Genomic DNA, 18,774 nt, shown 5'->3' on the forward strand with positions numbered 1-18,774 from the left:
TCCTTAGCTGCTACTTGGCGCATTTGCATGTCTAAAGCAAGCCTATAGCATTACAGCGTTTAGGAACTATGCGACCGCATCGCTAATTTAAGGACTACTAAGAACAGCATGTTTGATGATTTTACATTTTACTACATTCACCAAAGACGTGTAATGAAGGCCACGAAAATGTATTCACTATTTAGAAAGCTCCAAAATTCGGATAAATAAAGCTTTCTATCAAAATCATCAAATGTTTGGTTTTATCGTTTTACTAAATGAATCATAATCAGAGAGTGTAGAGAGGCGAAGAGACAGATTGTAATCATTGTGGCTCAGTATGGCAATTTTCGAAGAGTTGTTGCATTATTTATTTCATATGTATAGTATAACACAAGATTGATAATCATGGATTTTAATATGACAGTTATTGGCAGATGAAATAACTGCTAACCAGTCATAAGCTCCTAATAAAGTAGTATGGTGTAATGAGGAATATACAGTAACTGTACATAGCAGTGTAGGCGGATATCACAACACAGCAGGCCAGAAAGGATGAGACACCATTTGTCAGCTCCTCACAACACCGTCCTTTCATCTTCACCCCTGCAGCTTCATATCAATGAACAACTGTAATCTTTATATCTGCGATAACTCAATAATTAACATTAACATGTCTTGATATGTCAATGCGCGTGATAAATCCCCATCTCTATCGTCTTTCCACGGTTTATGTAGCCGCTTGGACGAGTGGTGAAACATCTTGAGCAATAAACACATCTAGTTGACTATAATAGTCTACTAGAGCATTCAACAATGATGTTAATACAATAAATCATGTCGGCATGCTCTGAGGTTCAGTGGAAAAACGACTGAAAGTGTGGTTCCATTTCGAAGCATCAGCAAAACATTATCAGTTTCCTTTCCTCCGTCACAGTATAAAAGCAGAAGTGTTTTATACTTCAGTGTAGTTCAGGTAAGGTGATTGAACAGTGACTGCAATGAACATCTGTTGGTGGATAACTATCCTGCTATTGCTGCATTCCTGCACTCCAGGTAAACACTTTCTATCACACTTCAGTGTCTCAGAATCTTTAAAACAGTTTCACAGACTTGCCCACAAGTTCTTAGAACAGGAGGCAATACAGTAGACATGATGTTTTCCAAGTAACATTATCAAAATATTTTTAGGGGACGGCATGGATCACGGTATTGTCGGCGGTCATGTGTCCGTTCCACACAGCCGGCCTTACATGGTCTACATTCGAGACTCAATTCAACCAAATTTAAATTGTGACGGATTTTTGGTGAGAGAAGATTTTGTGATGACAGCCGCCCACTGCAAAAAGTGAGTAATGTTATATGCTGTAAGTGATCTATTTATGTTGATATTTAAATGTAACTATAGAATTACGTATTGAGGCATTTTTTCATATAACTAATGACTATAAACTATATAACAAACACTGAAACACAAAAAAATAGGCCGGTGTGTTTAACATATATAATAGGTAAAACCAAGAACTGTCAAAATTAATTTTGTAAACCGAAATTGTTCTTTTTCTCTTAGTCTAAGAAATCCAAAGGTTTACTTGGGTGTCAGCGACACAACTTTTTTACCCCTTGGTATAGAGGTGGATTCCTTTCCACATCCAGATTTCAACAACGAGCCTGGTAATGACATCATGCTTCTGAAGGTATGTCTTTCATGTCTACAGATTTTCATTTGCCAACAAAAACTTTTCGTGTCTATGTCATTATGCAATTCATAACATTTGTGGTAATGTGGTTCATGCGCATGAGGTAAATATTCACCAAAATACATCCCATCTTCCGATTTAGCTTAAAACTCCAGCAACTTTGAACAAGACTGTGACTATCATTGACCTGCCAAATCTTTGGAATGACAAAATCTCAAAGAACTGTTTGGTTATGGGATGGGGCTCGACGAAATATGAGGATTATTCTCCATCGAAAGTCCTGAGAGAATCAAACGTGACTCTGAAAGACCTCACAAATTGTATAGAACCTGATGTTATATGCAATGAAGACCCATTCGGCCCATCACAGGTATGCCTTTCGTAATCTTTTACTTTCTCTGTTAAATGGAAACTTATTGTATTATTCTTTAATGTCTTTTTAGGGAGACTCTGGAGGTCCTCTTATCTGTGGAGATATTGCACAGGGTATTGTGTCTTTTCGCAAGACGCAGTCCAAAGGCAATGTTACAGGATATACTCGTATTTCTCAGAACCTCCTATGGATTAATGTAGTCATGAAGCAACACAAACCATGAAAGCCAAAGTCTTCATATGTTTAACATCAGAGCCATTTGAAAAGGAAGCTCTTCATCTGCAATTAATACAAATTGATTAAAATAAAGGTTCATCTTATTAAAGTCTATGGAATTGTTTACTTTCTGTGGCTACAACCTACATGATTCATTTGTGTACGAAAGTGAAGCATTAACATTGAGTGTGAATTTAAATATCCAGTTTTAATAAAGATATTGGAATAAAAAGTTGCTTAAAATAAACCACCTAAATCCCACAATTTACTGTAAAGTAAGTACATTTTCCTTTCAAAATATGAATATCATTTTACATACATTTGAAAATGCTTATAAAACATTGTTAATACATTGCAATGATATGAAACCCTTTATGTTTGTCACTATATCCAACCAATAAAAAGTATTGAAAAGTCCTTGTCAACTTTGACAACACAGTATTTCATTATTTAAACAGTAGGCCTACAGTGCTTTTTTATTTCCTGAAAACAGTGAATTTGGACATTGACGGTATAATATATAGTAGCATAATATCCAGCATGTATGTTTAGATTTTTTGTGTATTTCAGCATTGCTGAATCTAGATTTTGAAAATGTCAGCCTGTTTTGGGAACAACGTATTTTAGGAAAACAATTAGAGGAGATAACTCATATCTTCTATAAGTACAGTAAAACTGTTTTTCTTCTCACCAGTGTGTTTTTGTCTTATCACTAAAGTGTGGTTATGTTAGACTACATCAAAAAAAGATGCAATGTCACGTTTGAAAATCTAAACTGAATTCATTGTGTGGTCACGTTTCTATCATATCATATAATCTTCTTGGTATTAGTACTTTGTCACAGTATAAAAGCAGATGGGTACTTCAGTGTGGTTCACAGGTAGCGTGACTGAACAGTGACTACAATGAACTTCTGTTGGTTTATAACTATTCTGCTTCTGCTGCACTCCTGCAATCCAGGTAAACACTTAGCAAAAGTTTTTTGAAAAGTTACTGTTTTTTGACAGTAACATTAATATGTTTATGTTGCTTGAGTGTCATCAAAACAATTGGGCATAAAAAGGTTATTTTTCTGATGTTAAAGCTCTGTCAGCATGGGTTTAGTAAAAATATGAACAAATGATTCAGTATATTGGTGTGAGCGTTTTTATGTCACATCCATAATGCCCGATTTCTTTTAGGAGACGGCATGGATCACGGTATTGTCGGCGGCCATGTATCCGTTCCACACAGTCGGCCTTACATGGTCTACATTCAAGACTCAAGAACTCACTCAGCGTGTGATGGTTTTTTGATAAGAAAAGATTTTGTGATGACAGCCGCCCACTGCAAAACATCGTGAGTAAAATAGAAGTGACTTTTGACGTCACAAAAGATCTGTGTGTTGATAATTCACTTTAAGTAACTAAAGCCAAGTTTTGTAATATGTGGACAAACTTTCTAAATATTACAAAAACTTCACAAAACATTTAACTGATACATTTTCACATATAAGGACTATTTAATGACTATGAGCTACAACTAGGGATAAACAGATACGATACCAATTTTTACTAGTACAATTCGATATTTTTTCGGGTTCTCACCGATACCGCTGCCTGTACCAATGCCTGTACCTGTTCAAACACAGTGAGACTAGCTTCAGTTCAAACAACTTTATGAATAAATACATATAATTTTATCGGCTTTTCACAAACTTTCAAAGCAAAATTCACAACAAATGTCTGTCAGTTCTGTCACATAAGGTATCTGACTTTGGTATCGGTGCATTTTTACGAGTACGTGTACATGAGCTTGGTATCAGGCTCAATCCTGATATCGGTGCATCCCTAACTACAACCTAGACTTACTAATAAAGGGGTCTGTGCATTTAACGTATACATAAGGTGAAGCCTAAGCATTTTCAAGGGAATGATTAGTTGCTTCAGATTTTTTTCCTGTTTGTTTATAGGCATCTCAAGGTGTATTTGGGCGTCAGTGACACAACTTTGTTACCCACTGGTATAGATGTGGTTTCCTATCCACATAAAAGTTTCGAGAACAAGCCTGGTAATGACATCATGCTACTAAAGGTATGTCTTTCATGTCTACAGATTTTTATTTGCAGCAAAACTTCCTTCAGGTTGTTAATTCATAACCTGCTCACCCAAGAACATCCCATCTTCCCATCTAGCTTAAAACTCCAGCAACTTTGAGCAAGACTGTGACTATCATTGACCTGCCAAATCCTTGGAATAACAAAATCTTAAAGGACTGTTTGGTTATGGGATGGGGCTCGATGAAATATGAGGATTTTTCTCCATCGAAAGTCCTCAGAGAATTAAACGTGACTCTGAAAAATGTCACAAATTGTTTTGAACCTGACGTCATATGCAATGAAGACCCATTCGGCCCATCAAAGGTATGCATTTCATAAGTTATTACATTGAAGTTGTATTGCTGTATTTTAATGACATAATAATGGACCATTGAATGTCATTCACAGGGAGACTCTGGAGGTCCTCTTGTCTGCGGAGGTATCGCACAGGGCATCGTGTCTTTTAACCTGAAGAAGACTGAAGGCTACATTACAGGATACACTCGTGTTTCTGAGCACCTTCAATGGATTCATAAAATCATGAACATGTGAAAGGCTGAGCCAAGATAAACAAAATATGCTTAACATTAAAGCCATTTAAAAAGAATCTCTTCATCTGCAATGTAATGTACTAGATTCAAATAAAACATCATCTTACAAAGGTCTGTTGACTTACTGGGCCTACAACCACGAGTACTCACGCTACAGCTGGTCATACTGCCACCTAGTGGTGAATGTTTATAACACAGATTCAAATAAGTTTAGAATAAACATTGAGCTATTATTCAATATTCAACAAACGACAATTTGGTACCGGAGGTATTAAAATAACACAGAGATAAAGACGTATATTATTCAGGTCTAAAGTTCATAGATTTCCTGACACAACTCTTTTAGCAATACAACGTCATTCCAGAGGTCAAGGTTTATCATTGCATCATGGTAAGGTTGTTAGGAGGACAATGTATTTTGGGAAAACTTAATGTCTATAGAGCCTATTGACTATGAGTAAAACTTTCCCACGGGTGTAGAGTATCATCACGATCGATGTGGTTACATTACGACATCAATTTAGTGTGGTTCGCAGATTTTGTGATGACAGCCGCCCTGCAAAGGAAGGCGAGTAAAATTATATGCTATGAGTGACTTCAATTTTATTTATATAGCGCTGTGTGGCCAGGTCCTCCTGACGTGTCACTGCGGCACTGAGTAAATGTTTATGAATAAATGGGAGAGCTTATTAGTTGTGATATTGTAAATTTCATTTGTTCAGGTCTACTTTTGTCTTGCTTTGTGATCGATATCAGACAACAGAGGAATGTCATAAGCAGGGAAAATAGTAATGGCATAACATGACTCTTAAAAAGGATCAAGATTGTGCTCCACCTGACACTATATGCCAAGACGGAAGAGTCGGGCCTCAAAGTTATGCATTTTATAAGCTCTTACTTTGTCTGTTGAATGCATTTTTTTTAAGTTATAGGCCTATTGACGTTTAATAATGGCTCATTGAATGTCATTCACTTTGAGACTCTGGAGGTCCTCTTATTTGTGGAGGTGTTACACGTGGCATTGTGTCTTTCAACATGAAGACATCTGAAGACTATGTTACAGTATACCTACGTATAGTACGTATATCTCAGCACCTCCTATGGATTCAAAGCGCTCACAAGTAACCATAAAGTGAACAGACAAAACCCGATTAACTTTCCCGTTGTTTAACATTAGAGCCATTTAAAAAATATCTTTATCTACAATGTTGTGGATTCAAATAAAGGTTAACTTTTAGCTTTCCTTCAAAGGTCTGTTGATGTTTTTCTTTACCACATGATAAAACTTATCTAGATAATACAAAAACTAAAGCTTTGTCACTACTGCCGCCTTGTGTTCAAAGTACTGCCAAATAAGCAAATAACCAAAACTAAAAATTAAAAGTAAGAGGCCTGAAATTAAATGCAGCACCAAGGTAATAAAAATACGGATTTATTAAAGTTCTTAAGTTCTTACAAAACCTTTGTTTTCAGTATCCCCTTAAGGATTGTGTAATTTAAAGATAAATTTGTCTAGAACGCTTATCAAATATCAAGTAAGTTTTCATGCTTTTAGATTTGTGCCAAGGGGCAAAATGTACCACAGGTGGTGTAAAATGCCCCAACAACACTCTGACAACACCATTTGCTAATATATTTACAGCACAAGCAGTTTTAGATTAAAAAATCAAACCCAGAATAACAGTAAATAAACATGATTGAACCATTCTGAAAATCTATCAAATAATAAACAAGAGAACAGAATAAATAAATATTTTTACTACGCCACTTTGTTAGATTAGATTTGATGTAAAAACCTAAAGATGTGACGTTCAAAAGATGGCAATGCAGATATATAAAATGGCAGGGGGCTTTTAACCCCACAATAGGTTTAAAAAAATCATTATGTTTTTCTTAACATGTAGTCCCAGTTTTTTAGGGGACAACATATTTTGGGGAAACGTAAGTAATACCTAGTAAAGAGTCAACTGATAACACAAATCAGTTAAGTAAAACATTTATTTCTCACGGTGTGTATTCATTTGTGTCACAGAATGTGGTTATGTTACAAGACATCAGCAAAAGACGCGATGCCATGTTAGATAAACTGACCTGAATTGAATGTGTGGTGAAGTTCTTACCATCAATCTTCCTGCTACGTGTCCTCTGACTTATAACACCAGAAAACATTTATACTTTAGTGTGATTCACACTTGGTATTACTGCAATGAACATCTGTGGGTTTATTCTGCTTCTCCTGCATTCCTGCACTCTAGGTAAACACTTTATATTGAACTTCAATTATTACATCCAGACATTTCTGGATTTCTTTCTTTAATATTGTTTCATAGACTTGGAGGAAATTATAGAAAGGGAGGAAATTCAGTAGATCTGATTGTTAATATGTTTAATGTTGCCTATAACCATCAACTAAACAGGACAATGAGAATCATCAAAACTATTTATTTTTAGGGGACGGCATGGATCACGGTATTGTCGGCGGTCATGTGTCCGTTCCACACAGCCGGCCTTACATGGTCTACATTTATAACCCAACAACTCACTCAAATTGTGACGGTTTTTTGGTGAGAGAAGATTTTGTGATGACAGCCGCTCACTGTAAAGGAAGGTGGGTAAAATGAAATGCTATAAGTGACTTATGATATCCAAAGATCTCTGTGTGGATAAGGCGCATTTAACCTTAGTTGCAACTTGAAAACTATGATGGTCTTATTATGTGGAAAATGTCATTGAAAATGTTATTGACATTTTTACATATAAGAAACAAACGACTATGAATTTGCTTCTTCATGTTTGTTTAGTAATCTCAAGGTGTATTTGGGCGTCAATGACACAACTTTGTTACCCACTGGTATAGAGGTGGATTCCTTTCCACATAAAAGTTTTGAGAACAAGCCTGGTAATGACATCATGCTACTAAAGGTATGTCTTTCATGTCTACAGATTTTTATTTGGTTCAGGTTGTTAATTCATAACCTGCTCACCCAAGAACATCCCATCTTCCCATCTAGCTTAAAACTCCAGCAACTTTGAGCAAGACTGTGACTATCATTGACCTGCCAAATCCTTGGAATAACAAAATCTTAAAGGACTGTTTGGTTATGGGATGGGGCTGGACGACATATGTGTATTATTCTCCATCCAAAGTCCTGAGAGAATTAAACGTGACTCTGAAAGACCTCACAAATTGTTTTGAACCTGACGTCATATGCAATGACGACCCATTCGGCCCATCAAAGGTATGCATTTCATAAGTTATTACATTGAAGTTGTATTGCTGTATTTTAATGATATAATAATGGACCATTGAATGTCATTCACAGGGAGACTCTGGAGGTCCTCTTGTCTGCGGAGGTATCGCACAGGGCATCGTGTCTTTCAACATAAAGAGATCAGGAGGCTACATTACAGGATACACTCGTATATCTCACCACCTACTGTGGATTTATAATGTCATGAGTAAGGCAAACAAAGCTGATAAAGTCAACATTTGAGCCATTTAAAAAGACGTGTACCTGCAATTAAATGTACTAGATTCAAATAAAAGTTACCTTTTCGCATGCCTTAGATAGTGATGTTTTTTTTTCTTTTCCACGTGTTCCGTTTGTAATACAAACGACATCATACAATTGTCAACCAGCGCCGCCTTGTGGTCAAAGTTTAAAACTCTGTATTTATTAAAAATAAGCACTGTTTATAACCCCTGCATTTAAGAAATTACAATTATAAAGAAAAAAGGAACTGGAATAAGGCTTTAATGAAATTAAAGCTTTATTATCATGCCTTATATTCCCAACATAATAATATGAATTATTATTATATTACCCAAAATCTTATCGTTTTACAAGACTTTTGATATAAAACAATTAACATGGCGATTTACACACATTCACAAAACTGTTTTGTGAAAAAAACATATTTTGGACAAATGTTAATAATGCCTAAAAAATATATTTCTGACAAGTTTCCTCCCATGTGTTTTTAACTGTGGTTACGTTACGAGACATCAGCAAAAGATGCCTTGTTTGATAAAATTATGGAAATTTAATGTGTGGTCAAGTTTCTACAATCTTTCTTCCTGCTACGTGTCATCTGAATCCATATAAAAGCAGAAAACATTTATACTTTAGTGTGGTTCACTTCACACGCATTACTGCAATGATCATCTGTTGGTTTATAACTATCTTGCTACTGCTGCAATCCTGCACTCCAGGTAAACACTTTATATCACAAAGGTTTTTACACCCAGAAGTTTTTTTATAGCCTTTGAAATTGTTTTAGAGACTTACCTACATTAACAAGTTCCAAGACTTTTGGAGTAGATCAGTTTTTTCTCAATCCTTATGGTTTTGTTATATGACTACTTCTAGTATTAATATAAACAGCAAATGGTTTGGCTTTAAAATGATCTCTCTTAAGGTGATGGTATTGTCGGAGGTTATGTGTCCATTCCACACAGCCGGCCTTACATGGTGTACATTCAAGGCTCAAGGGGACCTTCTAACGGTAGCTTAAGGTGTAGCGGTTTTTTGGTAAGAGAAGATTTTGTGATGACAACCGCCCACTGCAAAGCAAGGTGAGTAAAGGTACACAATAAGTCACCTTTACAAATGATCTGTGTTGATATCACTGTGACTAACTAAAGATGCTTGGGTGCAACTACATTGAAATGTATGATTTTTCTATTACGTGGACACTGATTCAGAAACTTTATAACACGTACTTTTTCACATAAGAACTAATGACTACACTTACAGACTATAAAATGAAACCAAACAAACTATTGTCAAAAAATAATTTTGTAAAAATGTTCAACTTTTAATAGTAACATAAGTTGATATTTTTAGTAATCTTAAGGTGCATTTCGGATTCAACGACACAGCGTTTTTACCCGATGGTATAGAGGTAGATTCCTTTCCACATCCAGATTACGAGAACAAGCCTGGCAGAGACATTATGCTTCTGAGGGTATGTCTTAAATGTCTACATATTTTTAATTGACATCAAATTCTTGATGTGAATGTTCTTATGCAATTCATTTACCATTAAAAAAACCTACTGACACAAAAAAACATCACGTCTTCCTATTTAGCTTAAAACTCCAGCAACTTTGAACGAGACTGTGAGTATCATTGCCCTGCCAAAGCCTTGGAATGAGAAAATCGCAAAGGAATGTTTGATCATGGGATGGGGCTTCACCAACAACACTTATCCCTCTACATCAAGAGTCCTAAAGGAGTTGAACATGACTCTTGAAGAACTGACTAGTTGTTTAGATACTGATATTTTATGCAGTACAACCAAAGGCGGCCCAGGAAATGTATTAAAAGCTTTAACATTTTCTGTTGAAATGAGACTTAAGTTATATTGTTATTGTATATTAATGTTTAATAATTACTTATTGAATGTCATTCAAAGGGAGACTCTGGAGGTCCACTTGTTTGTGGAGATATCGCACAAGGCATCCTGTCTTTCAAAATGGCGTCTAAAGCAAACGGCAAGACAACAGGATACACTCTTATTTCTCAGCACCTCCAATGGATTAATAATGTAATGACAGCATCTCCTCTGATAAAACCTGGTAAGGCAAAGCTAGATAAAGTCAATACATTTAGTATTAGAGCCATTTTAAGGAAACTAAATCTGCTATGTAATGTAGCTTTAAAAAGCACTTCTTTTAATTGTTGCTTTTTATAATCTACATGATCTATTTGTATTATAAATGTTTACGCTACGGCTGGCTATCACTGCACACAGTTAAAATGGCATTCTCTACAGCTCATTGCAAATTGAAGAGGAAGAAGGAAAAGCCTGCACGAGGTTTAATGTGAACTGACGGACTGCAGGGGACTCTTTCTGAATGCCAAAGCTTTTCCCTAAGTATTTGATATTAATGAGATGCCGTTTCCCACACTAGGTATAATTGCAGGTACTACAACTCGCTCACCTGTAACAAAGCAAGTCGAAAATGAAGTAAGTGAATTCTTATTAAAGAAAAGGGTAAAAAGTTCACCTGTTTTTGATTATTTGCCATTTATATTTACTGCATAGGACAATAAGCAAATCCCTCAATTGATTTTCCTTAACTATACTCAACTTTTTTCTGACTGCAATAGGAGTCTACATCAACAGAAAGGCCTACATCAGAGTCAGCAGAGAAAACTGGTACAGAGGTGAGGGACATTTGACCATATTTGGTTATATTTCTTTTGCTTGTTTTAATATATTGTGAATTTGATTTCTAGAAAAAGGGGCACAGAGTAACACTAATTTTTTGTCTAAACAGAGTCATCAAAGATTGAATATATGCCTAAAAACATGGAGATAAGTGTTGCTACAAATGGACATTTTGAGCAAGAGCCAACTCACTATTGGACACGGAGTAACAGTTTACTAGGGCTGTGCGATTTGGAGAAAACATCTAATTGCGATCATTTTGACAGACATTGCGATTAGAATTTCTGATTAAGGTCAAGCTTCAGCTCAATATTGTCAATAATGTGAAGCAAAGTATGCGTATAGTCACCCAAAATAATTTAAGAAATTGTAATTGTTTCCATTAAAACCATTACAAAATTCCCTTTGAAGTGCGTTTTGGGCATTATTGATACAGGAAATACTGCTGTTCGATCTGATGCCAACAGCCAGATTACATTACACCAATAGAATCCAAATACCATTGTACACTATTTTAGTTTCCATTAAAACAAATACAACTCTCATTATAACCCTTAAATTCATAACGTTTTCTATCGTGTTGGTGAATTATTAAATTAGTACAAAGGTTTGATAATTGAAATAAGCAAACCCGTTTGATAGAATTTACATTTGTTTGAAACATGGAGCCAGGCGCGAGTTGACGCACGATGAGCCTCGTCCATACTGCCAGATGCGCTTGTGGAGACTTATGGTGTGGAGCCGGACTTAAGTATAAACGATTATTACGAAACAGGCTGTGTTTGTGTGCGTCGCGTCAAGTCCAAACAACTTGTCCAGGAGATGTGCGTGTGTAATACAGGCTGTGTGCGCGTTCTTCTAAATGCCCTTTAAAGCGGAACAGACGGGTATCTTATTTTTCACATCGCGTCCACAGCAAATTGCAACCCCTCACATCGCAATGCGATTTCGAATAATCGTTCAGCCCTACCATTCACCGTGAATACAGTCAAATATATCTAGTTGCAGGTAAAATACTGATTACTGCCTGTTCTCCAGGATGGTTACAAATAAAAAGCATGGCCCAAGCTTGTTTGTATTGCCTTTTATTCAAGACGAGTACAGAAAATGGTGTTGCACAATTCTCTTCCTTGCCGCTTTGCCACTAGGTTGATCCAAGGGCACTTGGGCTGCGGGTTTGGATCAGGGAATGGTGGCATTTATACAGCCTGTCTCTAAGCATAAACCCATCATAATCACCTGTGTAATGGAAAAATGCAGTTCAGTTAGGTCCTACGCAAGTATTTGTAATACAGTGCTTATATTGTTTTATCTAAAACTTAATGTTACTGCGCGTTAGCCCTTAACTTAAGGTACAAATGCACAAACAATAGAGTGCCCCCCTGTAGATTATTACTGATAACAAATCAAAAGAAACCGAGAAGACTGTTACTTGGCTAAACTTGTCTCTATAATACTTTTGAATTTAGACTCCGATACCGGTATATGTTAATGTATCAAAGGGTTTGTTTAAATTCGACCAAACTACAGGACCCATTCAAATTAATACAATGAACATACAACAAGATTCAACATAACATTTATTTCATACAACAGAATAATTGTAGCACGATCATCTCTATTAAAATCTAATTAATACAACATGTGTTTGATCTTAAGCATTAACATCACTGTTATTTCAATCTTTTGATATGGCCGGCCGATATTTAAGATGAAAATGTGATCTTATGTAGGATTGTGTACAAAAGCTGGGGTATCACAGGCAGGGTCACTTAATGTGCCCTGTGTGTAAACAGCCTTATATTCGACAATAATTAATATTGCTTACATTAAGTAAAGCTTGTTTTGTCCTTATAAAATTAACTTTTTGTTTTTTATTTTATTTCTAGGATGGCATGAGTGACTTAATCAGGAAATTTTAATTGTCATGAACAACTCATATAATGTCATTAAATAAATACCTGTCCATGACTGCCACCAAACAGAGCGCTTTGCATCAGAGCACTTCACATGCTTAGATTCCCATCTAATCCAGCATCAGGATTTTAGCCTGAAAAATAAAAATGTCTTTTATTACACAGAAAACTGAACAGTTTAAAACTCATGCATTAGAAGTGGTTTACCCAGTATTAAAGTACTTTGCAGATAATATAAATCCAAATGTGTTCAAGACAAATCATCACAAATTTGAAAAAAAGGCAGACCATTTTTTTAAACAGGGCTCCATAGAGATGCACTCAAAGGGCAAATGATGCAAACTACTTTTCTTCAAATTTCTGTGTCATTAGCTCAACTGAAAGTCTTCCAACGGGTGCATATATTCACCAGAACGTACTTTAGTCTCTCATTCCAAGGGCCACATGAAGAATTTACCACCAACACAATTAGGCTACCAATACTATCATGCAGCTTTTTGGAGGGGTTGTGGAACAAAGTCTGGAGGTCTAATAGATCGACTGGCCGAGACATTATTGGAAGAACACATGGACAATGAGAACTGTTGTAGGATGCGTACAGGAGAGCAAAAGGTTTACCTCACATTACAGGCCTATTTCCACAATTGACCTAGCCAAGAGAGCAGCTTTCATCTCAGGATTCTTGAGTCGGAAGGCACAACACTTCATTCTCCAAGGACATAGTTGATTTCCAAATTTGATAGGAGGGCACTCTTGGATTCAATGAAGCATTATACAGAACCATTGTTTGCTTTATGATGACAGCAAGGCTTTCACGTTGATTTTAAGATTAGCCCAATTTAATATCTGTTTGCTCGGTTTCACAGACAAGGCTTAAGACTAGTCCAACTATAATTAAAGTTTGAGCCTTCCTAACTGAAAATAACATTTTTACCATAGACAAAAACATTACTTTTATGCATCTTGAAATAAGGTAAGGCATTTTATTTAAAGCTAGTCAAGTATCCTAGTTTAAGGCATAGTCCTCCCCTAAACTGAGCCATGTCTGTGAAACCAGGCCTTTAACACCCAAAAAGGTAATCCAGGTACTAACCAATTCCCCGCAAGCACATTAACATTCATCAGGTCATTTTAAGAATTTTGATAGAGGCACAAGAAATCAGAGCATTTTCCATCCACTTTTTAATGGGCTTCATGAAGCCAGATTAATACAAAAAAAGAAAAGGAATTGTTGAAGTGTTGATATACAGAAAAGAGCACATTTCTTCCCCCAGAAGGAACAAAATCTTGACATTTAAGAGGATAAGTTCAGTCCACAGTAGAGCATACTTAAAATAAATTTAGACTACCCAAAGAGTAAAGTACCCCAGGGCATGGAGAGGAATTACAACAAAGCCCCAACAAGGGGCCAAATAAGCCATTTGTGTAGTTTACTCTTTGGATGATGAATATTTACAAATCTTTAGCAATATCAAGGTTTGCAATATGCCTGCCTTGCTTCACTAAAGGAATGCATCACAAAATGGAGGTGGCAAATAGCCATAAACACATCACAGCTTTTCAAGCTTCTATTGAGGATCGGATTAGAATATTGTGGCGAAACTGCCGCTTTAAAACTCAGTTCCTTTAACGTTAATGACCCTTGGCGCTTTTAGTGAGCGACTATAAAGAATTGGTCCAAAAGATCATTTAAAACAATTGGTCTTAGAAGCTATCAGGCTGTGTTGGACAGGTCAAATTTTCACGCATGGTTCAGAGACAGTTTCTCAAACACATACTAAAATGGAAAAACAAAGACAATTTCAAACCCTGCGAGCATCGCAAGGTAAAATGATGGGTACAGGAACCTCAACAGGCTTTTACAGTAATTTGCTCAAGGATTTTTAGGTAGTGCCTCGGTGAGAGGAACATCCTGCGGATACTTAACACAGTAAAAAAGGAGTCTTTTTAATAGAACACTTGAACCAGAAAACAAAAAAGCAAAATAAAAAGGTCTTCGAAGAGCACATCTTTTTAAATACAGCCAGCGAAGTGATGATCTTGCAATCAGGAATTTTTTACTCGTGTGAAGCTGAGGACAAGAAGTAGGCAAGAGTGTAAAGGCACTGGAGCATTTTCAACATCCTTTCCAAACAGTGAACTGACATCAAGACAACCCATTTTCACGATTCTTTCGAACAAGGTCTTTTTGATTTTACTGATCATAGAACAACTGGACTCGCTTAGAGAAATGTTACGTTTTGAACTTTGGCCAGCAATTCCGAGAAAAGCAACTAAGTAGACCAGATCTCAAACATTCAAAATGGCAAGTCTTGTATTCTACGGCAACTCAGTGGACTGGGAGAGGTCCAGGTTATTCTAAAAAAAATAAAGCAACTTGAACCATAGGAATATTTTCCCATGGTTATTCTGTCAAATCAATACATACCGTAGCTGTCATAGTTATCTCTGTAGGAGCCACCGGAACGGTCGTAACCTCCCTGGTTCCTACAATCCAAGCGAGATTAAGAACTAACATTAGTGTTAGAGTAACGATAAGTCAAATACTGGTAATTGTTGTAAATTATTACATGTTGAAATAACTCACCTGTTGTCTCTGTATCCGCCACTGGAGTAGCCTCCACTCCTGTTTGAAGAGTATCCGCCACCACCGTAGGATCGTTCACCGCCACCGTAGCTCCTGTCTCCACCACCACCATAGCCTCTATCACCACCGCTGTAGCTACGATCACCACCATAGCTCCTGTCACCGCCATAGCTTCTGTCACCACCAAAACTCCTGTCACCACCATAGCTTCCTCCTCCTCCTTTAAAAAGAATTTCAAGGTCAATGTGATTTCTTAAACACCTAATTAATTTCTTGTGTCATTGACTAACATGTTTTTCACTAACAGTGCTGCATTTTGGTCTATATATGTAGTATTTTTTCATATGTCAGTAGTGTAAAGGTGCAAAAAAATTGATCGGTATTTGAAATAAATACCGACCTCTACCTCTGCCACCCCTGAAGAAGCCCCTGCCACCTCCAGAACCACCTCTGAAGCCACCAGATCTTCCACCAGACTTGCCAGCTTCGTCAACTCTGATCATACGGCCATCGACAGACTGTAAGAGAACAGACCATTGTGAGATACTTAGATCTAAAGTGCTACCAGGCTGATTTAAATAATGTTCCCTTGTCAACTTACCTTCCCATTCATAGCAGCCATTGCATCTTTAGCATCTTCGGGATTCTCGAATGTAACAAAGCCAAACCCTCTGGAACGGTCGGTTTCTCTGTCCCTGATGACATCGACTAAAAAAAGATGCACGGTTAAAAGTGAACTTAGAAAAAAATATGAATAATAATTGAAAATTAAAACAAACCTTTGGCAATTGTTCCATATTTGGAAAATGCATCTTCCAAGGACTGCTCTGTGGTGTCATAACTCAGGCCACCAATGAAAAGCTTTCCCTCGTCAGACATGTTGAAAATCTATTAAAAAAACAAGTTATATTATTAAAGCTATACAAGTTAAAGTGAATAATATGTAACAGCAAACGTTTTAAGTAATTCGTATATACGCAACTGTGTCTTTCATGCGCGCCGCGTGTTTGAAAATGCGCCACAATGAAACGCCATTTTCTCACCCGTCTTCATCGCATGCAGCAGCCATTTTACCACAAAAAACCCATTAAACCGAAAACCTCCCGGGCAGTATTGCGTAAATAAATTAAACGCCATTTATAGTGAAAAACGCTCGAAATCGGCTGCGCCTTTTAAGTCAAGCTTAGCACGTGCTTAAATGCGCCAGGACGAAACGCCATTTTCTCCCCCGTCTTCATCATCCTCACAACGTGCGGCAGCCATTTTACCACAAAGAAACGATTAACCTAAAACCACATGGGTTGCATCGTGCAATTTAATCTAACACGATTTATCGTGGAAAACGCATGAACACAACTGCACATTTTAAAGGGTAACGCGTGTTTGAACAGGTGCCACAATGAAGCGCCGTTTTCTCCCCCCCCTTCATCATCCTCACAACGTGCAGCAGCCATTATACAACAAAGAAACGGTCTTAATCTAAAACCTCCCGGGCAGTATCGTGCAATTTAATCGAACGTTGATTTATCGTGGAAAACGCATGAAAGCAACCGCGTATTTTTTAAATGAACGCATGTTTGATAATGCGACAAAGAAACGCCATTTCGCCCCAGTCCAGTCTTCATCCTCACGACGTGAGGCCGCCATTTTACCACAAAGAAACTAGCTTAACAGAAAACCTCCCCCGTTAAATTGTGTAAATTAATCTAACGACGTTTAGAGTTGACGTTTATGCCTAAATCATGTATATTCAAGTTTGTTGAATATGGGTCAGCGGAACAAGGTCAAGCATGGCCACTTTAACGGTTAACGTTACAGCACGTTGAGAACAAAGAAAACTGCGAAATTCAACGTTCTCTTTAAATCGAATATACTGCGTTTGTAAATTATGAAAGCAGCTATTGAGAAGCAAAATAATAGCACACACGAGGGCTTTAAGAGTCGCAAATCCATACAGTTAAAACAGGGAAAATGCGCCAAAATTACTCGAAACATTCGTTACAATTAAACCATATAACGCACAACCACAATACAAAACAGCGCATGTTTGTCCTATACAAGATATTAAAAAGAGTTTTTACCTCGGAGTTTTCTCGGGATCAAAGAAAGGGTACTGAACGTGACGCAGACTGCGACAGAATGAGAACGTGTTGAGAAAATGGCGCGAGTTTAAAGGCATCACGTGGATGCAAATCACGGTGGGCGTGATCACGTCGCCAGCCTTCATCGATTAACATGAAAATAGACGGCCATTGTTTGATAAAACGGTTACTTTTAATTCAGCTACAGGAACTGAATTTACTTCTCCGTTCATATCATATAGTCTTAAAAAATATTTCAGTTTTATTAACTAAAATGTTCTTTAGCAACCTTTTGATATTTAAGATGCTAGCTTTTTAAAGTGCTTGCTTTAGTCGTTGATATAAACACAGATCATTAAACCAACATTGTGTAAGATTCAGAAGATTCTTTAATGTTTGCATATAAATCTATGAAGCATAGTATGACTCTTTTTTAAATAATTATTTTCACTTTCTATAGGCCTACCGAAACCACCATTGTTTCCATTTTTAGGCCTAGATGCAATGAACAAAGTAAAACCTAGAAGTACACCAAATGGGGGGTTGGCTGTGCCTATAGTGTGGCAAGCTATTAGCATAAAGAGTGTTTTTTAAGATGTAGGCCCGGTTTCACAGACACGGTTTATTTTAAGACAGGACTATGATTTAGTGGAATTAAGATAAAATTCCTAGAAGAATAGATTACTGGTCTGTATCTTGAGACAAGACAATGGCACATACATAGATATTTAGAAGATATTTCAGGGCCATTTATATTCAGTTAAGACAGGCCAAACATTAATTTTAGTCTAGGACTAGCCTGAAGCATTGTCTGTGAAACCGGGGTATTTTTTAAACTCTCTTTAAAGCCTCTCTTCGCCAAAATAAGAATTGAGGAATATGTCCGAGCAACAAATTCTGCTTTACCATCTGCGAAAAGTCAAATGGAAATGAAAAACCTACATGAAACCATCAATAATGAGAAACAGGGTTTGTTTGTTAGAGTAAGAACCTTTGTTTGGTTTCTAAACCTATTCCTGTTAGGAATTCAGCTTTCTGCCTGATATGTATTGAATCACTTGCAGCTACATTTACAAAACATTTGCTGATGATAAAAGTAAGGATCCTTTTCCTATTT

The 18,774-nt window shown here is 36.8% G+C and overlaps 4 protein-coding genes across 11 annotated transcripts; 3 read left to right on the forward strand and 1 right to left on the reverse strand.

Annotated features, from left to right (window-relative positions):
• Positions 1-943: 943 nt before the first annotated feature.
• Positions 944-2,957, forward strand: LOC306902943 (mast cell protease 3-like). The gene is made up of 5 exons (XM_079471866.1): positions 944-1,035; positions 1,171-1,327; positions 1,550-1,676; positions 1,822-2,049; positions 2,123-2,957. The coding sequence occupies exons 1-5, from the start codon at positions 981-983 to the stop codon at positions 2,273-2,275; spliced, it is 720 nt and encodes a 239-aa protein (XP_079327992.1). The 5' UTR covers positions 944-980; the 3' UTR covers positions 2,276-2,957.
• Positions 2,958-3,134: 177 nt separating this feature from the next.
• Positions 3,135-6,137, forward strand: LOC306902265 (granzyme B-like). Its single transcript, XM_079470682.1, has 5 exons — positions 3,135-3,228; positions 3,450-3,606; positions 4,220-4,340; positions 4,442-4,669; positions 4,754-6,137. The coding sequence occupies exons 1-5, from the start codon at positions 3,174-3,176 to the stop codon at positions 4,895-4,897; spliced, it is 705 nt and encodes a 234-aa protein (XP_079326808.1). The 5' UTR covers positions 3,135-3,173; the 3' UTR covers positions 4,898-6,137.
• An 857-nt stretch (positions 6,138-6,994) lies between these two features.
• Positions 6,995-8,941, forward strand: LOC306902903 (granzyme B-like). Its single transcript, XM_079471803.1, has 5 exons — positions 6,995-7,151; positions 7,348-7,504; positions 7,698-7,818; positions 7,908-8,135; positions 8,220-8,941. The coding sequence occupies exons 1-5, from the start codon at positions 7,103-7,105 to the stop codon at positions 8,388-8,390; spliced, it is 726 nt and encodes a 241-aa protein (XP_079327929.1). The 5' UTR covers positions 6,995-7,102; the 3' UTR covers positions 8,391-8,941.
• A 3,203-nt stretch (positions 8,942-12,144) lies between these two features.
• Positions 12,145-17,786, reverse strand: cirbpb (cold inducible RNA binding protein b). 8 transcript variants are annotated; one of them, XM_079471807.1, is made up of 8 exons: positions 17,658-17,780; positions 16,356-16,464; positions 16,178-16,284; positions 15,983-16,094; positions 15,577-15,796; positions 15,418-15,476; positions 13,035-13,123; positions 12,145-12,312 (listed from the first exon to the last, which is right to left on the reverse strand). In XM_079471807.1, the coding sequence occupies exons 2-7, from the start codon at positions 16,453-16,455 to the stop codon at positions 13,119-13,121; spliced, it is 603 nt and encodes a 200-aa protein (XP_079327933.1). In that variant the 5' UTR covers positions 16,456-16,464; positions 17,658-17,780; the 3' UTR covers positions 12,145-12,312; positions 13,035-13,118. The 8 variants fall into 8 exon arrangements, with proteins under 8 accessions (XP_079327933.1, XP_079327937.1, XP_079327932.1 ...); XM_079471811.1 differs by having other exon boundaries at positions 12,149-12,312; positions 15,418-15,500; XM_079471806.1 differs by having other exon boundaries at positions 12,149-12,312; positions 15,977-16,094.
• Between the last annotated feature and the right edge of the window lie 988 nt (positions 17,787-18,774).

This window comes from Barbatula barbatula, assembly GCF_947034865.1.
Source record: "Barbatula barbatula genome assembly, chromosome: 13".
NCBI lineage: Eukaryota > Metazoa > Chordata > Actinopteri > Cypriniformes > Nemacheilidae > Barbatula > Barbatula barbatula.